General features: G+C 39.1%; 1 protein-coding gene across 9 annotated transcripts in view; it reads left to right on the forward strand.

Moving 5' to 3' along the window:
• Nucleotides 1-22,511, forward strand: part of NSMCE2 (NSE2 (MMS21) homolog, SMC5-SMC6 complex SUMO ligase) — a 274,568-nt gene that overhangs the window by 33,749 nt on the left and 218,308 nt on the right. The window contains exon 2 of one of the 9 annotated variants that reach the window (XM_055348736.2): nt 4,626-4,767. The exons of the other annotated variants lie outside the window; for them this stretch is intronic. Coding sequence (XP_055204711.1) covers nt 4,701-4,767 — 67 coding nt within the window. The 5' untranslated portion in view covers nt 4,626-4,700. The remainder of the gene's footprint in view (nt 1-4,625; nt 4,768-22,511) is intronic. 9 annotated transcript variants of the gene reach the window in all.

Below are 22,511 nucleotides of genomic sequence, written 5' to 3' on the forward strand. Positions count from 1 at the left end.
AAATGAGGACATTAATGATGAGTAGGCATTCCCTAGAGAGTGGGAGAGGGTGTTTCTGAGGGTAGCAAAGATGAGAAGAGCTGTGAGCAGCTTGGTGTCAAGATCTGTGAAAGCTAACAGGTTAGTCTGCCACAGTGTGGCAGGATGTTGGCAGAAGGTGAGAGCTTATGAGTCAGAGACAAAGGTCTTTATCACTTGTTGCACATTGCACATCAAGCAGTGTGAGTATCATAGTTCATCTTGTTGTCCCCTCTGTCCCAAGTCCTACATTGGTGAGGAAGGGCCCAGGGTGATACTGCGGAGGGTTTGTGTCACAGCTGAGGAATGTGGGGTCTAAGGGACCCAGGTTTTTGTAACGGGCAGTAAACTTGCCTGACCTTTGCCATGGAGGAAGACATCATCTTATTACACTGCCCTCTGATGTACAAGGAGGCACAACCTCAATCTTCCAGGGTTTTGTTCATTATACAAACATCCTTGAAAACTATAAAAGGGCAGTTAGTCATCCAGGCGGGGTGACTCACGCCTGCAATTCCAGCACTTTGAGAGGCCAAGGCGGGCAGATCACTTGAAGTCAGGAGTTTGAGACCAGCTTGGCCAACATGGTGAAGACTCCATCTCTTCTAAAAATACAGAAATTAACCTGGCATGGTGGTGAGTGCCTACTAAGGAGGCCAAGGCAGGAGAATCACTTCAACCCGGAGGCAGAGGTTGCAGTGAGCTGAGATTGCGCCATAGCACTCCAGCCTGGGTGACAGTGTGAGACTCTGTTTCAAAAAAAAAAAAAAAAAAAAAAATGGGGGGGACAGTTATTGTCTTTGCTCACAAGATGCGAGGAGATGTGTGAGACCATGAGGAATAGTGTCCCAGCACCTGGCAGGTTCAGGGAATTGCATGTTAACTTCAGGTTGGGCCTTTCCAAGAATTTTACCACCACATATTATAGCTTCAGCACTTACTACCTCAAGAAGATGTAGTACCTTACTTGATGCACGAAAGTCCTATTTGCTGCTGGATTCCTTCTTTCCCTTTTTGAAAAAGAGGGCATCATAGTACTTCTGTTGGCTAGGCAGAATAACCTCGAGCTTTCAGAAACAATTTTGGAATCAGGTCGCTAGGTTCAAACACAGCTCTGGCAATTATTAGCATTGTGTAAGTTTTGGTTCTCTCATTTGCAAAATGGGGATAATATTGTAAAATAGCAGTTAACATCTAGTAAGTATTTAACTTTGTACCCACACACATCTCCCTTATTCTCACTTTATTTAGGGTTGATGTGAGAATTAAATACTGTATATAAAATGCTTTTCACTTGGCACACAGCGTTCTTATTTTATCCGTCAGTTATTTTGTTTTGCTTATAATTATTTGGGTCTTTCACAGGTGAGAGAGGTGGATGCTTTGGAGCTTTTGGCTCAGAAATGATAATGTACATAATACAGGCAGCCATGAGTTAAAATGCAAGTTCTGCTATCTGCTAGCTCTGTGAGTTTGAACCAGTTACTTCACTTCTTTAGCATTCTTTTCCATGCATGAGAAATATGGACGTTATCTCCTTTTCATGGTTCCTGGTTTGATGAAACAGTTACATGCTTTGCTGTCCAAGATTTACTTCTCAACTTGGTTGGTCAGCCTGTAAATGCTTGCTTTGGTTATAAAGGGAATTAGTGGAAAAAGAATTTAAAGTGTATGTCTTACTGTTAGGATGGGGAATGGCACTGAGAATGTGTGCTGAGGTTGGGGGAGTACATGATAGTAAGGGCCATGTGTGTTTCTGTGTGGGGGGAGATTGTCTTCTTAATAGGAAAAAATGACGTTTATGATATGGTTTAAGAAGCAAAAGTATGTTCTAGTTTTAGAAAAATTAGTATGGGATTTCATTTCAAGCAAAAAAAGATGAGTGCTCCTGTGGGATAGACTAAAACAGACGTTTAAACCAGTTAACAAAGAAAGATTATGTAATGTGTTACATGGAAGATGCAGTTTTTGTTAGTTGTCTCCCTCTCTTCTCCTGGAATGGAGCCTTCCAGAGTTCTTGGGTCATTCTGGAGTTTGTTGAGCATTACCCTGTATCTGCCTTATCTTTGCTTTCTGAGTGGTAAGCTTATGAGGGGTTTGGAGTCTTGGCTGAAACTTAATAATACAGGTTGAGTATCCCTTATGTGAAATGTTTGGGACCAGAAGTGTTTCAGATTTCAGATTTTGGAATATTTACATATACATAATGAGATACCTTGGGGATGGGAGCCAAGTGTAAACATGAAATTCACTTATGTTTCATATACACATAGCCTGAAGTTAATTTTATACAACATTTTAAGTAATTTTGTGCATGAAACAAGGTTTGTGTTAAGTACTTATGTGTGGAATTTTCCACTTGTGGTGTCATGTCAGCGCTCAAAAAAGCTTTGGATTTTGGAGCATTGAAGATTTTGGATTTTTGAATTGGGGATGCTCACCTTTATTAGAAATACAGCATTGACTAAAACAGACATGGCCATTGTGCTTTGAGCAGAAGCTGGAGAGACTTGGAGGGGGCCAGACTAGTGGTAGTAGGCTCTTGTAAGTCAAATTAAGAAGCTCTTACTTTAGGGCAATGGGAAGGTGTTAAAGAGTTTAAAAATAGGAATCGGAAATTTGTATTTTGCATTATTCTCTGGCCATAATGTGGGAAATGGCTTCCTAGGAATATGCCTGGAGGTGTGCCTAACAGTTGGGAGGTTGTTGTAGTAGTTCCCAGCTATTAGGTAGTAGTGACTTGGACTAGAAAGGTGGTAAGGGATTGATGAGAAGTAGATCAATTTATAAAAGACAAAGGAGGAGTAATTGACGAAACTTGATGGTTTATTGAATATGGAAATTGAGGAAAAGGAAGAAGTCAATGGTGATACTCAAATTTCTGACATAAGCATCTATGTTAATGGAGGCCCCATTTTCTAAGGTGGTGTGAAGCTTTGCTGTTGCTGCTGGAACAAAGTACGACAAACTTAGTGACTTAAAACAACACAAATCTCAAGCCTGAAGTGAATCTTAACTGGGCTAAAAGCAAAGTGTGGCAGGGCCATGTGCCTTTCTGGAGGCTCCAGGGGAAAATCATTGTCTTGCCTTTTCCAGCTTCTAGAGGCAGTGCACATTCCTTGGCTTCTAGCCATCTTCCATCTTCAAACCTGGCAATGGCCCATTGAGTCTTTCTCATCCTGCATCACTATGACATTAACTAACCTGCTTTTCTCTTTCATTAATAACGGGCCTTGTGATTACATTAGGTCCACCCAGATAAGCCTGGATTCTCTCCCCACTGCAAGGTCAGCTGATTAACAATCTTATTTCCATCTATAATCTTAATCCCCCCTTTCCATGTAACATAACATAATTGTGGCACTGGGGGATTATTAGAGGGCCATGAATCTCCTCACAGCAGATAAGAACATGTTTTACAGAGGAAATAAATTTAGTTTTAGAGATGCATTCAAGTGGGGATGACAAATAAACAGTTGGTTTTTGAGCTTGGGATAAAGATACAGATATGACAAAAGCCTATACATGAAAATTGAAGCCATAGAATGAATGTTTGTTTCTTAGGTGGGGAGGGAATACGTGAAATGACAAGAAGGCCTGGGCCAGTGTCCTTAGGGTTTGGGTAAAGTTGCAGGTAGTGAGATTGAGAGGGAGCCACTGGAGGGTAGGAGGAAATCTAGAGGAATTTGGTTTTAAGGAGGTTGGTAATGACCTTTATAGACTATTGTGTGTTTGGTCTGAAAGGATACTTAAACATCTTTTTAAGCCTGTTGCTATTACAGATCAGGAAACTGAGGCCCAGAGAGATGAAGTCACTTGTCTAAGATTGTATAACTAGTTAATAGAAGTGCTTCTTCATTCCTACTTAGTTTATTTGCCACCCTGCAACCCAGGTCCATTAAATCTTTTCATTTTGAAGATAGTGTTAGGAAAAGATTTGGCTGTGTGTGTGTGTGTGTGTGTGTGTGTGTGTGTGTGTGTGTTTCATTGATATTCTGAATACTGAGAGCAAATTGCTGGAATGATGTCTGACTGGTGCCTTATTTACATGCAAGTTAAAAATTGTTTATACTAAATAATAGAATTAATAATTACTTTTTAAATCATGTAAACTTTTTTAAATGCAACTTCATCTCTTTTTGCAGTTTCTTTCACCTCATTTTGCAATCTCTCTCTATCCTTTTTATTTTTTCAGTAAGTTTTTTATTTTGGAATGATGTTAGATTTACCAAAGTTATAGATAGTGGAGTTCCCATATACCCATACCCTCACACAGTTCCCTCAGTTGTTAAGAAGATCTTATACCACTATGGTGCATTTGTCAAAACTAAGGAACAACTCTGGTACATTCCTGTTGACTAAACTAAATATTAAGCTCCAGACTTTATTTGGATTTCACTGATATCCTTTTAAAGAACATTGTCTGGGATCCAATCCAGGATATCACATTGCATTTAATCATCATCTTCGTAGACGCTTCTTAGTTGGTTTCGCTTTTTTTTTCTTGTAATCCTGACAGTTTTGAGGAATCCTGCTTAGGTGTTTTGTAGAATGTCTCTCAGCTGGAGTTTGTCTGATGTCTTATTATGATTAGATTTGTGTTACAGGTTTTTGGGAAGAAGAGCACAGAGGTCAAGGGCCCTTCTCATCACGTCATATCAAAGCTAGTGCAAGTCATCAACATGACCAGTAATGTCAACCTTGATCACCTGGCCCTAGTAGTGTTTGTCAAGTTTCTTTACTGGAAAGGTACTTTTTTCTTTCTTTTCCCTCTACACACTGTTTTTTGGAAGCAAGTAGCTCGCTGTATCCACACTCAAGGGGACATAATTAAACTCTACCTCCTGGAGGAGTAATTATCTACATAAATTATTTGAAATTCTGTAAAGAGTTTTGTTTTCTCTGCTTCTGCCCCTGCCTTAGGATCAGCTATTTTTCCAAGGGCCCTGGTTCTTTTTGATTGGAAAGTGATATTGAGACACCAAGATCTGGGCTCCAGATGTGCTTGCTGCTACCAGAAAGTGACTGCCTCTAAGCCCTTTCAGCAGACAGAGCTAGGAAATATGTGTATGTAGGCTAATGTATGTGTACATACATACCTGTCACTTGTATGTGTATTCATCTGTATCTATATTAAGGGGAACATGTGTTCACACCATTATCTTCAACACTAATCTAGTGCTGCGTGGTTAAATTCTTTTCTTTTTCCCTGCTGATTTGTAATTTCCCTCACCAACATTAAGAAACTGGACTCCCACCATCCACTGTACATTTACTTCTGTGTTTGCCTCCAGTATACATGTAAAGCATTTTCAGAATTATTAGCCTGTGCTTCTGTGACAAACAAGTTCATCAGCTAGCTTAGGGTTTATGGACAGTTCTTTTGCCTTTAGTGTTATGGTTTTCAGTCAGAACACCATTTCCAAGGTTACTTAGGTCATTGCCCTTTGTTCTCCACTTCCTTCAGTGACATTTGTCATGCATTTGCAGTACAGTTACATTGTTGTCATAGTCTGGATTCTATTACAGGATCCCCGCATTCCTGATTGTTGGCATTGCGGTAGTTTATTATTATTATTTTTGGATACATTATAATTCTTTGTGAGTGAAATTTACATGGGTCTTGACATACTGCAATCTCTTTTTGAAAATATTTACGTACTTGGAAAATATACGCACTGAAGACATACTAGAATGTTTGCTGGCAGCAGTGTTAAGGCTAAGACCAGAGCAGTGAATGAAGCTGCAGTCAGATTTATAGGTCAGCAATCAGGGTTAAAGATGTTCTGCTTTCCGAGGTCAGAATTCACTCATATATAACAAAACTTCAGTAGGCAAGAGCCTACAGATGCTTGGGTTTAGAGAATGAGGCAGATCTCAAATATAAGGCCAAGAGTTGAGTTACATCATTACATCAGGATATAGATATTGGAACTTATGCACACCTTGCCCAGCCAACAGGTGCAACACCATGGTAGCTTTTCATTGAGTTCTAACGTGGAAAAAAAAATGCTTGGAGATTTTAAGTACTTGAGAGGAGAGATTATGTCTCTTTGAAACCCCTACAGAAATGTTTCTTAAATTGCAGTCTTAGAGGCACCTGGGATGTATATTTTAAAAATGCAAAATTGGAGCTTCTGAAAGCAGAGCCCTGAAATCTGCATTTTAAACAAGCATCCCAAGTAATTCTGATACATCCTGAAGTTTGAGAGCCCTATCCCCTCACTTTGAATGGTGAGGTGCCTTGCACAAGTAGGTGCACCCTGTGTGTTTGCTAACTCGAATTGCAGATAAGTAAAAGTTCTTAAGTTCCAGAATTCAAATCTGGGCAGCCTGTCTCCAGAGTCTATGTTAACAATATTGTAAAAGCTTTGCTTTGGGGGATTCATGTCATGCATCCCTAGAGTTTCTCAGGTAAATTAAGCCAAGAAATAATTGCCATTTTGGTGTTTCAGCAACTAAAAATATATGTGTATTCATATTCTTCTTCTTCTTATGGGGAGTTGGTGGGTACAGGATCTTGCTCTGTTGCCCAGGCTGGAGTACAGTGGCACAATCATAGCTCACTATAAACTGCAACTCCTGGGCTCAAGCCATTCTTCCACCTCAGCTTCTTGAGTAGCTGGGACTACAAGCGTACACCATTGCACCTGGATAATTTTTCAAAAAATGTTTTGTACAGACAGGGTCTCACTATGTTGGCCAGCCTTAAGCAATTCTCCCACTTGTTTTGGCCTCCCAAAGTGTTGGGATTACAGGCATGAGCCTCTGTGCCTGACCTGTTCATATTCTTCTGTGTTCAGCTCTCTAGGAAGCAGTGTGATAGCAGTGTTCTTGAATCCTAAGAAGAGGCGTGTATCTTAAGACAATTTTTAAATTAAAAAAAATTTTTGTTTTTTTTTTTTTGAGACAGGATCTCATTCTGTTGCCCAGGCTGGAGTACACTAGTGCAGTCTCAGCTCACTGCAACCTCCACCTCCTCAGGCTTAAGCAATCCTCCCACCTCAGCCTCCCAAGTAGCTGGGACTACAGATACACGCTACCACACTCGGGTCATTCTTTGTATTTTTAGTAGAGATGGGGTTTTGCCATGTGGCCCAGGCTAGTCTTGAACTGCTGACCTCAAGTGATCCACCCATCTTAGCCTCCCAAAGTGCTGGGATTATAGGTGTGAGCCACCCACACCCAGCCCAATTTTTAAATTGTTAAAAACGGATACAATACTTAAGAAATAATTTGGCAATGTCATATGAATGTAAAAGTACAGTAACATAGAACATGAGATAAGACTAGATTTATAGACCCTTAGGCCTGAAATGCACTTTACAGGTCATCTCATCCAACTCTCTCTTAAAAGTAAGGAAACTGAGCACCAGTAAGATTCAGTTATTAACTCAAAGTCTCAGAGAAAATTGACAGTTGCAGACATCTTGATTCAATCCAATATAATTTCCACTTTCATTCTGCTTCTATCTTCAGTGTCTCTATGAAATGATTAAAAAATTTATTAATTAGATTTTAAAAATCCATTCTGAATTAAAAACTGCAGATATCCACTAGAGGATGATAATTTGTAGCTGAAATTAGAAGCAAATCTAGTAAATTTAGAAGGAATATTCAGTGCAGTTGCAAAAAATAGATGTGAGTAAATGACTAGGATATTTAAGTAGAAAAGTTTGTTTTAAAACAAACATTTTTATGGAATGCTTTATTTTGGGATCTTACATCCAGTTTTGGTTTTCTAGCTTAATGAAAGACTGAAATAATCCAGGGGTGTAAAACGGGAAAACAGCTGGTTGAGTTCTACATTTGTTGAAAACATTGATTTGAAGTAATAGTTTGTCTTCAATTCAGCCAGGCGTGGTGGCTCATGCCTGTAATCCTGACACTTTGGGAGGCCAAGGCAGGTGATTCAGTTGAGCTCAGGAGTTCGAGATCAGCCTGGCCAACATGGTGAAACCCCATCTCTACTAAAAATACACAAAATTAGCGAGGCATGGTGGCTCGCACCTGTAATCCCGCCAGCTACTCTGGAGGCTAAGGCAGGAGAATTGCTTGAACCTGGGAGGCAAAGGTTGCAGTGAGCCGAGATCACGACTGGGCAACAGAGCGAGACTCCATCTCAAAAAAACAAAGCAACAGAGCAAGACTCCATCTCAAAAAACAAAAAACCAAAACAAAAAAAAAGAAAAAGAAAAAAGAAATTCTGTGAAATCAGAAAGAGTCTCAGAGAAAACACCATTTATGATTTTTAACTTTGTATCATACATTAGAACCGTGGATCTCAAATTTTTATCACTAATCAGAATCACTTGGAGGACTTGTTAAACTGCAGATTGCTGGGCTCCAACCCCCAAGGCTTCAGATTCAGGCCTCCGGGGCAGGACTCGAGAATTTGCATTTCTAACAAGTTCCCAGTTGATGGTGATGGTGCTGTTAGTCCAGTCCAACCACACTTTGAGAATGACTAGATTAGAGAAAGCAAATTATAGTACAAAGCAATCATACTCTGGTGAGGGGATTATACATTAAAAGCTGGTTTCTTTCATATTTGTTATGTAAAAAATCTGTATTGATGAATGTTTTCATACTTAACAGAAAAACTGTAATGAGGACACCCAGACATTATATTATGAAGACTTCTGAGTCATTATGATGAGATTTCGTTATATTAAATGTGGTTTAAATTATATAGTTAAATGTACTTTTTTAGTAATAGAGTTACTATTAGAAGTGGAAGTGTTATGGCAAGTCTGAAAATATGGGATCTATGTGTGGAGTATATTAAGGGAACTCTATAGTAACTCCCCATCCTTGTCAACACTTGCTACAGGCAGTCTTCTTACTTTTAGCCATTCTAATAGATATGCAATGGTATCTTATAGTGGTTTTAATTTGATTTTTCTAATGATCATTAAAATTGAGTACGTTTTAATGTGCTTATTTGGCATTTACCTCTTTGGTGAAGTATCTGTTCAAATCTTGTGTTCCCATTTGTTATTGGACCAGTTTTTTAATCATTGCATTTTGAGGGTTCTTTGTATACTCGGAATAAAAATTCTTTATCAGATATATGATTTGTGAGTATTTCCTTCCAGCCTCTTTGTTTTTAACAGATTCCATTTTTTTTTTTTAGGAGTCGGGGTCTTGCTCTGTTGCTCAGGCTGGAGTACAGTGGCATGATCATAGCTCACTGCAGCCTCTACCTCCTGGCCTCCAGTGATCTTCCTGTCTCAGCTTCCTGAGTATTTGGGACTATAGGCCTATGCCACCATACCCAGCTAATGAAAAATAAATTTTGTTTTGTTTTGTTTTTGAGATGGAATCTCACTCTGTCACTCAGGCTGGAGTGCAGTGGCTCAATCTTGGCTTATTGCAAAGTTCACCTCCCAGGCTCAAGCAACCCTCCCACCTCAGCCTCCTGAGTAGCTGGGACCACAGATGCCACAAATGCCATCCTCCATGTCTGGCTAATTTTTTGTATTTATTGTAGAGATGGGGTTTCACCATGTTGTCCAGTCTGGTCTCAAACTTCTGAGCTCAAGTGATCCACCTGCCTTGGTCTCCCAAAGTGCCAGGATTACAGTTGTAACCCGCTGTGCCTGGCCTAAAAAAGATTTTTTGGGGGACAAGCTCTCTCTATATTGCCCAGGTTGGTCTCAAATTCCTGGCCTTAGGTGATCCTCCCACCTCAACCTCTGAAGTAGCTGGAATTACAAGCTCGAGCCTCTGTGCTTGGTTCAAACAGATTCTTTTGAAGAACAGAAGTTTTTAATTTCTGTGACATCCAGTTTACCAATTTTTTCTCTTGTGGATTGTGCTTTGCTCTTGTATCTAAGAAATCTTTATCTAACCCAAGTTCCCAAAGATTTTCTTCTGTATTTTTCTAGAAATTTTGTAGTTTTAGGTTTTGTATTTAAGTCTGTGATTCTTTCTGACTGAAGTTTTGTATATGGAATAAGGTACGAGGTATAGATCAAAGTTCAGTATTTTCTTTCTTTTTTTTTTTTCTTTGCATGTGGATAGCCAATTGTCCTAGCACCATTTGTTGCCGAAGACTGTTTTTTCTCAGCTGAATTGCCTTTGCACTTTTGTCCGTTTAGTTGTCCATATAGGTATGTATCCATTTCTGGACACAATTCAATGCTGTTGATCTCTTTTTCCATCTTCATGCCAATACCACACTATCTTGATTACTGTTGCTTTATGATAAATCTTGAAATAAGCTAGTGTTAGTCCTCCGTTGTTGTCTTTTTCAAGGTTGTTTTGGCTATTCTAGGTCCTTTGCATTTCCATGTGAATTTTAGACTTGGCTTGTCAATTTCTACAGAGAAGTCGGCCAAGGTTTTGATTGATATTGCATGCCTTGCAGCCTGGAGGCTCTCTCAGGATACTAAGGTGGGCATTTATATGGCTTACCTTGTATGCTTCTAGTCACTCTCGTTCTTTCCTCCTTGCATGATGATGTCTAGTATCTTATAAACCTTTTTTAAAACATTTTTTAATTTTTATTTTTTTGGTTGTTTGAGACAGAAGACAAATCTAGCCCCTGTTAATGGCCAGTGGAAGTATTATGGCAGGTTTTTGATAAACAGGAGAGTAACACTAGACTTGTACTTGAGAAAGAGAATTGGCAACATCATACAAGAACTATTAGAGGGAAAAGAAAAGAGATTGGAAAAGGAAATGACGAAGGAAACAAATCAATAATTTGAGGAAGAAACAAAGATTGAAATTAAGGCAGCTATAGTTGGAAAGGAAATACTAGCTGACTTTAGCAGGCAGAATAGATAGACGTTTGTGACTAGTTAGATGTGGACAGTAAGAGTGAGGAGTCTAAGATGACTTTATGTTTTAGGTCTTGCATATAGTTTGGTTCTGTTTGGTTTCAGAGACTAGGTGCCTGCATGTGGGATGTGATTGATTAGAACCTCCCATTTTATAAATAGTACTGTGGTGTTATAATTGATACCCTGGAGTTCAGAACCAGTTACTCAGTGAATATTAATAGTTCTTTATTTCTTAGTTTGCAGTTCATTATAATTGTCATCCAAACACAGATACACTAGTGGGTGCTTATTCCCATTATAGAAGTAGTTTACTTCACTCAACAAAGAGTTTTTTTGAGGCTTCTGGTAGGTTTAGGTGTTTATGAATTATTACTATTTTTCAATAGGAAGCTTTTAAAGATGGAAAAACAATCTTGGAAGTCACTGATGATTTCAGTCAATTAAATTGAAAATAAAACATCTTTAAAATGTCAATATAAGTAAGGAAAAAATAAAAATTACCTTCTAAAATGTGAGACATCTTTTCAGAAACTTGCAGTGTGTGGAGGTGTAAATATAAGGAGAAATGCAAATTGAATGGGATAAGTATAATGATATTTGTAGTTAATTATGATAACTTATTTTTTGGTGGTGTCAGTGATTTAAATTTTAAAGGATTGATTTGCTATTATTTTCATGAAATCAAATTTTTTTTTTACTTTCCAACAATAATCATAGAAATTATTCTCCAACAGATAGGAATATGAAATGAAGTTGTTCCCTCCTTTTGTGATCGTGACACTTCTACTCTTTCTTGAAAGAAGTGTTTCTCCCCACAAACTACTTCTTATTTAGATGGACATTTGAGAGTTAGGTAAATAACAGAGATTACAACCTGTCATCATGGATCTTATAATCTAATCAACTTCTTGTCAGATATCTTGGAATCTTAATGCTTATAGGGCTGATTTGTTTAATTAAACTGTTCCTTCATTAACTTTCTATTTTAAAGGAGGCTGACCCTATTCGTATCTTTTTCTTGGTATAAATGTGTTTAAAATAAGTGTAGAGATATGCTAATCTAAGGCAGTTGCTATCCACATGCAAGCTAAAGGTAATTAACCTTTTTTGAGTGGCTATCTCATTTATGAACTTACTTGATATTTTTGTTCTTGATCCCCCTAATTCTCTCCTGCTCCTTTTTTTACTGGTATGGTTTCTCTGGCACAGTAGGCATGTTTTCTGATCTAACATGCATAAATCTTAAGAGCGAATTTGACAAAGTCTTATGACATAGAAATGTTTATGCCCAAAGGGTGGTGATTATTGAGGTAGTTAGGCGAATGGACTCTGTTATTTAATAGGTCCTGATTTAAGTCCTGCTTCTGCAGCTTATTACTATATGACTTTAGTTCAAGGTACTTAACCTCTCTGAGCCTGTATTTTCTTTCATAAGATGGTAATAATGATAATGTCTTCTCCACAGAGCTGTTGTAGTAAGGATTAAATGAGATGATGCATGTAAATTGCTTAGCATAATGTCTGGCACATAGTATGTGCTCAATAGATGTTTGCTGTTTATTTAACTTCCTGACAGAAAACCAAGAAAATTTATGTCAAATTTATGTGTCACAGAAAATCAGGGAGACTAGCTGATGAATTAGATAAGATTGAAATTCAGAAAGACTTTGTTTTTACCTCCTGAATGAAAAAAATGTCAGGTTTCAAATTCATGAAATCTGTTAGTCTTAAGTTTTACATTTTAGATTGTAAAAGTCAGCAGTACTAATATAGGAAGGGAGAGATCTGGCTTAATAGTACTTTTTGTTGAGTTTTTTCTTTTTAAATTTATTTTCTTTTTTAGAGACCTGGTCAATCTCTGTCACTCAGGATGGAGTGCAGTGGTATGATCATAGCTGACTGCAGCCTTGAATTCCTGGTTTCAAGTGATCCTCCCACCTCGGTCTCCTGAGTAGCTGGGACTTTACAGGTGCATGCTACTGTGCCTGGCTGATTTTTTTATTTTTAGTAGATGTGGGGTCATGCTTTGTTGCCCAGGCTGGTCTCGAACTTCTGGCCTCAAGTGATCCTCCTGCCTTGGCTTCTCAAAGTGCTGGGATTACAGATGTGAGCCACTGTGCCTGGCTGGTTTTTTTGTTGTTGTTTTTTTAATTGACAAGACCAGCGTGTGATCAGGTAGTACAAATGTAGTAGTAGTATTATCATAGTCTTCGTTGTTTAACTTATGGCTGTAATTATTGCTTTTTATTCTGAAGTTCATCTTTAAAGTGACAAATGAAGCATGTTTAAGTAAGGCAGGTCAACTTGGTCAAAGGAATTTAATGATTGTTATTTATCCTGGGAAGCAAAGATTCGCAGGGTAGGAGATATTTAGTGGCTACCTTCAGATCTTTGAAGCACTGGAATCTGGAAGAGACTTGAGACTTTCTGTTTGACCCAGGAGGTAGCTTTTCTGTAGCTCTGGAGTAGAGGACCAGAATTTACAGCCTGCTTCTGATATTGAGGTGGAAGTAGTTAACCTCTCTGAGCCTCAATTTCCTCAACCATATGAAGCAGAAAATAAAATTACTCTATGCAGAAGTTATGTGGTGTAAATAAGTTAATGTGTGTGAATGAGCAATTTGGATTTATTGTTGTCATTGCCTGGCAATGTTCTAGGGAGGCGCTGAATCGGCTCTGTCTTTGGAAGGACTCTAATAAATAGAACTGTTCAGCGGTGGAACAAGCTTTGCCATCACACTAAGAGCCAAACAAATTCCAGATAGTTATATCAGGGCTTTTTAGGAAATTTTACATGGAGTAGAAGTTTGTAAAAGCTCTTTGAGAGAAGATACAGTGTTTGCCTTATTCACCAGTGTCCAGGGTACCCTGTACAGTGCTAGGCACATGGTCTGCTCAGTAAATATTTGTTGAATGAGTGAATGGAAGTTCCTCCACTAACACTCATATTCTAATCTTTGTTTAGCATCACTCTTTTTTTGTTTTTAATATAGTATGTGTTGTCTTCTGTATTAGTCTGTTCTCGCACTGCTAATAAAGACACACCCGAGACCGGTAATTTATAAAGGAAAGAGGTTTCATTGACTCACAGTTCCACATGGCTGGGGAGGCCTCACAATCATGGCAGAAGGCAAAGGAGTAGCAAAGTCATGTCTTGCATGGTGTCAGGTAAGAGAACCTGTGCAGGGGAACTCCCCTTTATAAAATCATCAGATCTCATGAGATTTATTCACTATCACAAGAACAGCATGGGAAAGACCTGTCCCCAGGATTCAATTACCTCCCACTGGGTCTCTCACATGATACATGGGAATTATGGGAGCTACAATTCAAGATGAGATTTGGGTGAGGACACAGCCAAACTATATCATCTTCCCACATATATTTGTTTGCCCTTATGTTGTCATTTTATAGTGGAAATTTTGTCATTAAACTGAACCAGACACTCACTTTTCCTTCTGTTCACCTACACTTACTGAAAAGTAGAGCACAGAGATACAATTTTCATCGTGAAACTTCCTGGGAGTAGTTTCTCCTCAGGTGTAGATGTTTTTAATTTATTTCTGCTGTTTCTATAAGTATTTGAATTTCTGTAGTCCTTTTTAAAAGGGATGCCTTACACATGGAATATTTGCATGGGATTACTGTCCCAAGAAGCTCACAGCAATGGTTGCCTCTAAGGAGAGCATTTGGGGATTGGAGATACCACATGATTGTACTGTTAGAATTTTTCAGCCATATGCTTGATTACTTTTTTAGTCATATGCTTTATTAATTTTAAAAACATTTTTTAAGTAGGTGGGGAAACCCCATGATTCAGTAGATACTAGCTTAAGTGAAGAAGATGATTTGTACTGGGAATATTGCAAAGTACAGTTAATACAGCAAAATACCCCCATTTGTTAAGAGTCTCCTGTGTTCGAGGCCTTATGTTGAGTGCTTTACCTACATTCTCATTTAATTTTTTCAATAATCATATAAAAGCCAGGCACAGTGGCTAACGCCTGTAATCCCAGCACTTTGGGAGGCCAAGGCGGGAGAATTACTTGAGGTCAGGAGTTTGAGACCAGCCTGGCCAACATGGTGAAACCCCATCTCTACTGAAAATACAAAAATTAGCTGGGCGTGGTAGTGGGTGCCTGTAATCCCAGCTACTCAGGAGGCTGAGGTTCAGTGGCATGAAGAGGTTGCAGTGAGCCGAGATCGTGCCACTGCACTCCAGCCTGGGTGATGGAGTGAGACTCCATCTCAAAAAAAAAAAATATGAGATTTAAGCCTCACTTTCTTTTGTCTTGGCTGCCACAAATTCATGCAAGAGCTTTGGTATTTGGTCAAAGCCAGACTCTGTTTCTTAAGCCTCTTGGGTTTCCAAGTCGTGCAACTGTAGGTAAGACTTGAGCACAGCCAAAGACTTGAAGACCAGAGAGAAGTGGCAGTTGTTGAAAATATGTTGCCTGGGAAATGCTCTTGTGGCCTTAAATTCACAGTTTCTTTTCAGTCTACCAGAGATTAGATAGAAATAGACAAGAAAGATGTGGAAAAAAGGTAAGTCAAATGAAAGACACCTGGCCGTGAAGATTTAGAGGCTTTAGGCAGCCAAAGGGGGTCTGCGGATATGCTTTAAAATGACAGATTCCCATAGTCTGAGTTTCCATAGTGCTTTTGATGGCTGGCAAAGATTGATTTCTATGATTTTTATTAATTGAATTCATATACTTTATTTCAAACAGTATTTTGAATTATACCACTATCACAGTCATTTATAGATATTAACATACATTCTAAGGATATATCTGTCTATATAATCAAAGATGTCGTGGTCTCCATCACTCTGAGGTAGAGCAATTTATTTAAGTCAATCAGTCTCTCTTTCATTTTCTCTCCTAAAAGAAGGTAATGTTTAGGAGAATTCCTTTAGTACAGAACAGATTATTCATTACTCCCTGACTTTTGCATGAAGGGTATATTATTGATTTCTGTGTAATAGTCCAGACACTGGCATGTGCCTTCCATGCTGACTTTGTCAGTCTTGAGGTCAGTCATAACTCCATCATTTATTAACTATGTCATCTGGGGCAAATGATTTAGTGTCTGTGAGCATCTGTTTCCTTATCTCTACAATATGTTTAATAACACTGAATTCATGTTGTTGTAACAAAGAACTGGATAAGGTAATAGGTGCAGAGTGCCTGGCACAGACTCAGTGCTCCGTGAAGATTTGTTCTGTTTAAAAAATCTATGTCCTTCTCCTCTCTTCATTCCCAAGTGTTTTTGTTTGACCATTTTAACTCTAACGTAGTCTCTGTGGAGAGGAGTGAGGCATTTGTTTAGCCTCTACCCCAGTCCGGCGAACATCTGATGAACACTTACTCATCCTTCAAGACACAGTTCAAGTTTGCCCTCACCAGCTAAACCTGTTCTTTCTATAGGCAGTGTTAGCTGCCCGTTCTTCTTGCTTCGAAACATTTTTCCCCTCTGCCTAACATGTGGTGAGTGCTCAATAAGCATTTGCTGGGCAAATGAGTTTCTGAACTTGGGGGAGGGGTATGGTGTTTACAATGCTTCTTATGGAGCATTGCAGTCTTGTGAGTTCAGTTTCATGCTTTAGAAGTTAGCAAAAACAACCTAGAGAGCTAAGAGAGCTAGGAAGATGATTTTCACTTGCTACCTTTTGGTTCCAAAGGCAAAGTGCTTTCAGTATTTAGACTAATTACACTTGCAGAATAGTTATCTATTCTGTAATAATGATAATGACAAATATTTTGTTAGTGCTTACTGTGAGCCAGGCCCTGTGCAGATCATTTTACCTACATTATCTCATTTAGTCCTCATATCAGCTTTCTGAAGTAGGTACTGTTATTGTACCCATTATATATAAAAGGAAATTGAGACTCTAGTAAAATGACTTACCAAAAACTACATAGCTAGCATGTAATTTTGTAAAGCCTAGATTTGAATGAAGTCTAATTCCAGAGCTAGCTTTTTTGATTACTGTATTACATCGTCTCTCTTCTGTGTCACGATGATGAGGGAATTGTGTTGGCGGGTAAACTAAACATGACTATAAAGGTGACTACTTCTTGAGGATTTCTCCCATAGTCACTGTGTTTGTAAAGAACCCCTGACACTTACTAGCTTGTATCATGTACTGCTGACACTCTTCACTATGATTTCTAGTGGGCGGCAGTTATAAAATGTGTATTCAGTTTTTTTTTTTTTTTTTGAGATGGAGTTTTGCCCTTGTTGCCCATGCTGGAGCGCAGTGGTGCTATCTTGGCTCACTGCAACCTCCACCTCCCAGGTTCAAGAGATTCTCCTGCCCCAGGCTCCCGAGTAGCTGGAATTACAGGCATGCACCACCATGCCTGGCTAATTTTGTATTTTTAGTAGAGACAGGGTTTCTCCATGTTGGTCAGGCTGGTCTGGAACTCCTGACCTCAGGTGGTCCACCCGCCTCAGCCTCCCAAAGTGCTGGGATTACAGGCATGGGCCACCACACCCAGCCATGTATTCAGTTTTAATTTTGCCACCCTAATATCTATGTGGAGGAATAATTACAAGTTCAAAGTGCAGTGTAGTGAGAAGTAACCAAGTTTCTATTAAATATTGCTCAAGGAGTGAGTAAGTCATTAAATTCAACTCCTGATAAATATGTGATTACTTAACATTAGGCTCCCAGGACACCCCCAGTGTGGGTGCGCGCATGCACACACACACACACACACACAGAGGTAGGTGCATGTATAGATGTATGTTGCTAGAGATAGTTGGAGCTATAGTTTCAGAGAAGAAGGGTTTTTTTTTGTTTTGTGTGTTGCATTTTGGTGGGTGGGGTCAGAGGTATGCTTGATACTGTGATTAGTTTTATTTTATCCAAAAAGAATAGATGTCTTCTTTACAAAATATAGAAAAATCAAGTTTTAATTTGAAGAGATTAGGAAATACTCATATTCTGTTTCAGAAAGTAAAATCTCCCAATATACGTCACATTTATTCTAAGAAATTTAAAATACAATCAGGCAGTCCCTTGCTGCCTTTTCTTCCTTCCTCCTTGCCAAAATGGACATATGTACTTTATGACATTTAATATTTATCAGAGTCTTCTGAGTATATGAGTCATGTTGAATTGGAGTCAGCAACCCCTTAAGAACACTAAATGTCTACTTTGTCTTAGCCTGGTATTTTACTAATAAAATGCGTGGAGTTGAATTTAATCCACTATATATAATTGGTGGTGTTCCTGTTCAGACATGCCTGTACATGGCTTTGTAGAATAAAAAACACCTGATTCTGCGATTTTTATTTGTTTAGGACCAAATTTCAGGAAACAGCTTGGCAGTGGGCAAAACTATACAGTTGAATCAGAGACATAAAGTTGGAAGGAATAAGTAGGTGAAATTTGTCTTGAGGGTGTGCCTCCCTAACACACACATACACACACAGACACACATCCACGTGTCCCAGTTGTAAAGGTAAAGAAGTTTTATAGACCCATAAGGTATGACGTGTTTGGTTCTTTTCTGGAGATTAGGGAGGATTCTGGAAAAGAACCTTGTGGCTGAGATCATAGGAAACAGAGAGCAAAGCAAAATGATATCTGGTAGTGTAATGAAGTAGTATAGAGATAAATGTGTGTGGATGTGTTAGGGAAAAGAGGGGGGGAAAGTCCTTATTTTCATGTCTGATTCATTAAAGGTAGTTCTACTGAAGACCTGGGGTTGTTGAGGGATCTTATTTGGCTCTGGGTACCATGTACTACAGGACCTGTTTCATCTCTGCTTCCCAAGCCTCAGGCCTGGGCCTCAGGGATTCTCTCCAGTGCATGCCTTAGGCTACAGCTATAGGGCAGCGGTGGTTAGGGAAGGGCCCTATTTAGAATAGTTGGTCAAAAAGCACATCACTTCTGTCCCTTTCTTGCAGAACTGGTTGCTGCTCTGGAATGAAAGTTTGATTGGTCTGTTAGCCATGCCCACCTGGATTTGGGAAAGCCAATAGAAAGAATCTTCTGCTCCCCCATCTGCTGTTGCTTTTTAACCTGTAGCCTAGAAAATGGCATTATACTGAACAAATAGGGTATGAACAGACCTTAGACAATGCTGGAACTGGCGCCGGATAAGCTCATGAGTCCATGCTGTGCTACATAAGGACCGTATTGCTACAGGCTTACTACCTACATCTCTTAGTCACAAAGGACCTGGAATTGGTCTTGCTTGAGAGTCTACATCTATAAAAATAGCTAGTTTGTTCCCTCCCTTCCTTTCCTTTCTTAGACGATCCTTTCTCCTTCATTTTGCCCCTAGCCTTTCACATTTGAGACAACCAGCCTTGCTTTCATTCTTTCATACTTGTTTGTGCCTCATTCATCATCTTCTATTCATTGAAGTCTCATGAATTTTAAGTTGAATTTGATTATAACACAAAATCACCCATTTCTGTTTAATGTTCTGTTGATCATATAACTTTAATGCCTATTCAATACCTCAAAAAGAGAGAATAGTAATGTAGTTATAATATTGCTGTTAGTGGGTTTTGACATTGAGTAACAGATGACATGTCTAATGAATAGTGTGGCTGCTTAGATTGCATAATTATAGGTTTGTTTAACTTTAGGAAAATCATACGCAGGCCAACTTCACCCATTTAGAGACTTTTTGTATTATGTAAGTATTAGAGCACTTCACTCTAAAAAGAAACCCCCTCCTTCAGTGATAATCATTCTTTGTTTTTCCAGGGTTTGCCACTCAGTAGGAAAAAGCAAAATGAAATAGAAACCATCTTTAAAGGATGGATTTAATTCAGTAGCCCTTCCTGGTTTGAATAACACTTCAGTCCACAATGGTTTGGCATTGTGCTTGTGACTGGGGTCATTGGGTACAGACATGCAGGTTTATAGGATGACAGCCCTGGCACTGGCATACTTACAGAAACAGCTAGAATTTTATAATGTAAATCAGGGATTATCTGTGCCCTTTGGACTTGATTTTGTGGGGTGGCAGTGCTGGGGGGATAGCTAGTTATTGTACTAACTTCTTGCAACAGTTTCTTAATTGACGTATCAGGTGACAGGTCTCACAGAGTCACCAAGGCCCCACTGTGATACTTCTCCATGTATTTATTGGCTTGTAAATGAATGTTCAAATATATCACTTAGGTTCATTTGATTAACGAAAGCAAGGGCTGGCTGTAATAAATAAACGCTCACAGAATGGCTCAGTGAAGGAATTTGAATATTCCTAGCCTCCCAGACTTCGCTTGGCAGGGCTGGGGGTTGGGGGAGTCAAATGTGTGGCTAATAAAAGTGACTTTTGACTTTCAGCTCTATTCAGAAGTAATTCTGCAACATGAAGCCTTCCAGTACTCTCCCTTCACCTTGAACATTTTTCTCCTGCTGCTCTTCATTTGCTGCCTGGTAGTCAGTCTGGAGCTGCTTTCATCTCTGTTGCTGCCGGTGCTCTTGGCCTAGTACAAGCTTGACCTCTTAGCAGCTGGAGTTGACTTAGTTATTCTCCTAGCATTCTCTGAGTGACTTGGTTGCTCTTACAGCACTTCAGATTAGCTTTGCTGATGTGCAAGGTCACTTTTCACCAATATTAAAACTTATTAATCTTCAAAAAGGGGAAAAATAATTTTCTTTTTGTTATCAGATTTCTTAAGGAATTTGGAAAGAGCTTTCCAGAACCATGTCTGATAGCCTCTGAGTAGCATTGTCTAGTGTCCTCCTTGGAAGTGTTGTTTTATGCTAACAGATTGCCAACAGAGCTGAGCTGAGGCTCTGGGTCTTTGACTTTCTCCTACCTGAAGGTTTGTTCCCTGGATATTCATGGAGGAGTTGGAGGTGCTTGTCCTCCTTGTGTTTAAATACCTTTTTGCACAGGTGGGCAAGTGTACAGACTTGGCAGTTAGAAAGCCAGAGTGGGAGGCCTGGCGCTGCTGCTAACTACCTTTGTGGCCTTGAGCAAGTTACTTCAGTTTTCTCATATGTAAAATGGAAATAGAACTACCTAACTTTTTATAGCAGCATGATTTATAATCCTTTGGGTATAACATGCACACATATGTTTATTGTGGCACTATTCACAATAGCAAAGACTTGGAACCAACCCAAATGTCCAACAATGATAGACTGGATTAAGAAAATGTGGCACATATACACCATGGAATACTATGCAGCCATAAAAAATGATGAGTTCATGTCCTTTGTAGAGACATGGATGAAGCTGGAAACCATCATTCTCAGCAAACTATTGCAAGGACAGAAAACCAAACACCGCGTGTCCTCACTCATAGGTGGGAATTGAACAATGAGAACACATGGTCACAGGAAGGGGAACATCACACACCGGGGCCTGTTGTGAGGTGGGGAGAGTGGGGAGGGATAGCCTTAGGAGATATACCTAATGTTAAATGACGAGTTAATGGGTGCAGCACACCAACATGGCACATGTATACATATGTAACAGACCTGCATGTTGTGCACATGAACCCTAAAACTTAAAGTATAAAAAAAACAAAAAAAACAAAAAAAACAAACTACCTAACTCTTATGTTGCCCTGAGATTTGATGTAAGTTTGATGTGCTGGCACATAATAGTGTTCCCTGATTGTTAGCTACAGCTATTATATATACATATATAATCATTGTCATTACTTTCCATGTTTTATCATCTGCACTGAACTTCCCTAATGCGAGACTTGCAGAAGTGTTGTACAGCAATGCTTTTCTCTCTGGAGTCATCATTCTGTGAATTTGAACATTGTTGTGTGATTTCTACCCACCACTCCAGTGCTGGTGCCATCTCTTTTCCTATAGAAAAGTCACACTGAAAATATAAAATAGGCAAGTGAAGTTATATCATATGTCCTCTTTTACATTCTAATTCAGTTGAATCTCTTTGATAGGACAATTTATATTTTAGTGAAAGTTTAATTTTCAGATTTATGAAATATAATGGCCTTAGAAGAATATTGAAGGAAGAGTTGCTATAATTCTTTGTTGGATCCTAAGAACACTAAGGCATCATTCTTGTCCTCAAATGGATTAAAATCTCTTTGGTGAAAGGAAACAAATGCAGATAAGAAAGAAAAGATTGGTGGTGGTCCCAAGATATCAAGAGTGTATGTGTTAAGGCAAATTAGGTGAAGAAGGAAATCCTTCTAGGCGGTATAATTTAAAAGCAGGTAGGGCCTGAGCTCAGCCCTTGGTGGATGTGTAGGATTTAATTTGGTATATATTCTCAAAAAGGGCTTTCAGTGAAAGAGTGGGAGAATTTTGATGGTGGGAAGATATACTGTGGAATCAAGTAGCAGGGAGCCTCTGCCTGATCAGTCCCTCCACAACCACCCCAACCCCCAGCAACTTTTTAGTCAGTAACTAACTCTGTGTTTCTGTGTTTATCCCTTTTTCCCCCTCCAAAGTCAAGAGGTTTTTACTGCAGTCGGGAAATAAAGGTTAACAAGAAGAGCAAAAAAGAATTACAAAAATCCTCTTAAAATTGCTGTGGCAGGTTGCTACTTGACATGGACGTTCTCATGGCCTGTCTTTAAGATGCTCTTGTGGGAGTCTCTTCTAGTTCTCATCGTAGGTCTCTGGTCTCAGCCCCCTGCTACAGCTGACCAAGACCCCCTGACTACAGTTATCTGACGGCACTGCTTCCAGGTGTGCTGTGATCCTCAGTTCTTTTTAGAATTACCTTCCTGATCTCT

This window comes from Gorilla gorilla, chromosome 7, assembly GCF_029281585.2.
Source record: "Gorilla gorilla gorilla isolate KB3781 chromosome 7, NHGRI_mGorGor1-v2.1_pri, whole genome shotgun sequence".
In the NCBI taxonomy this organism is placed as follows: Eukaryota; Metazoa; Chordata; class Mammalia; order Primates; family Hominidae; genus Gorilla; species Gorilla gorilla.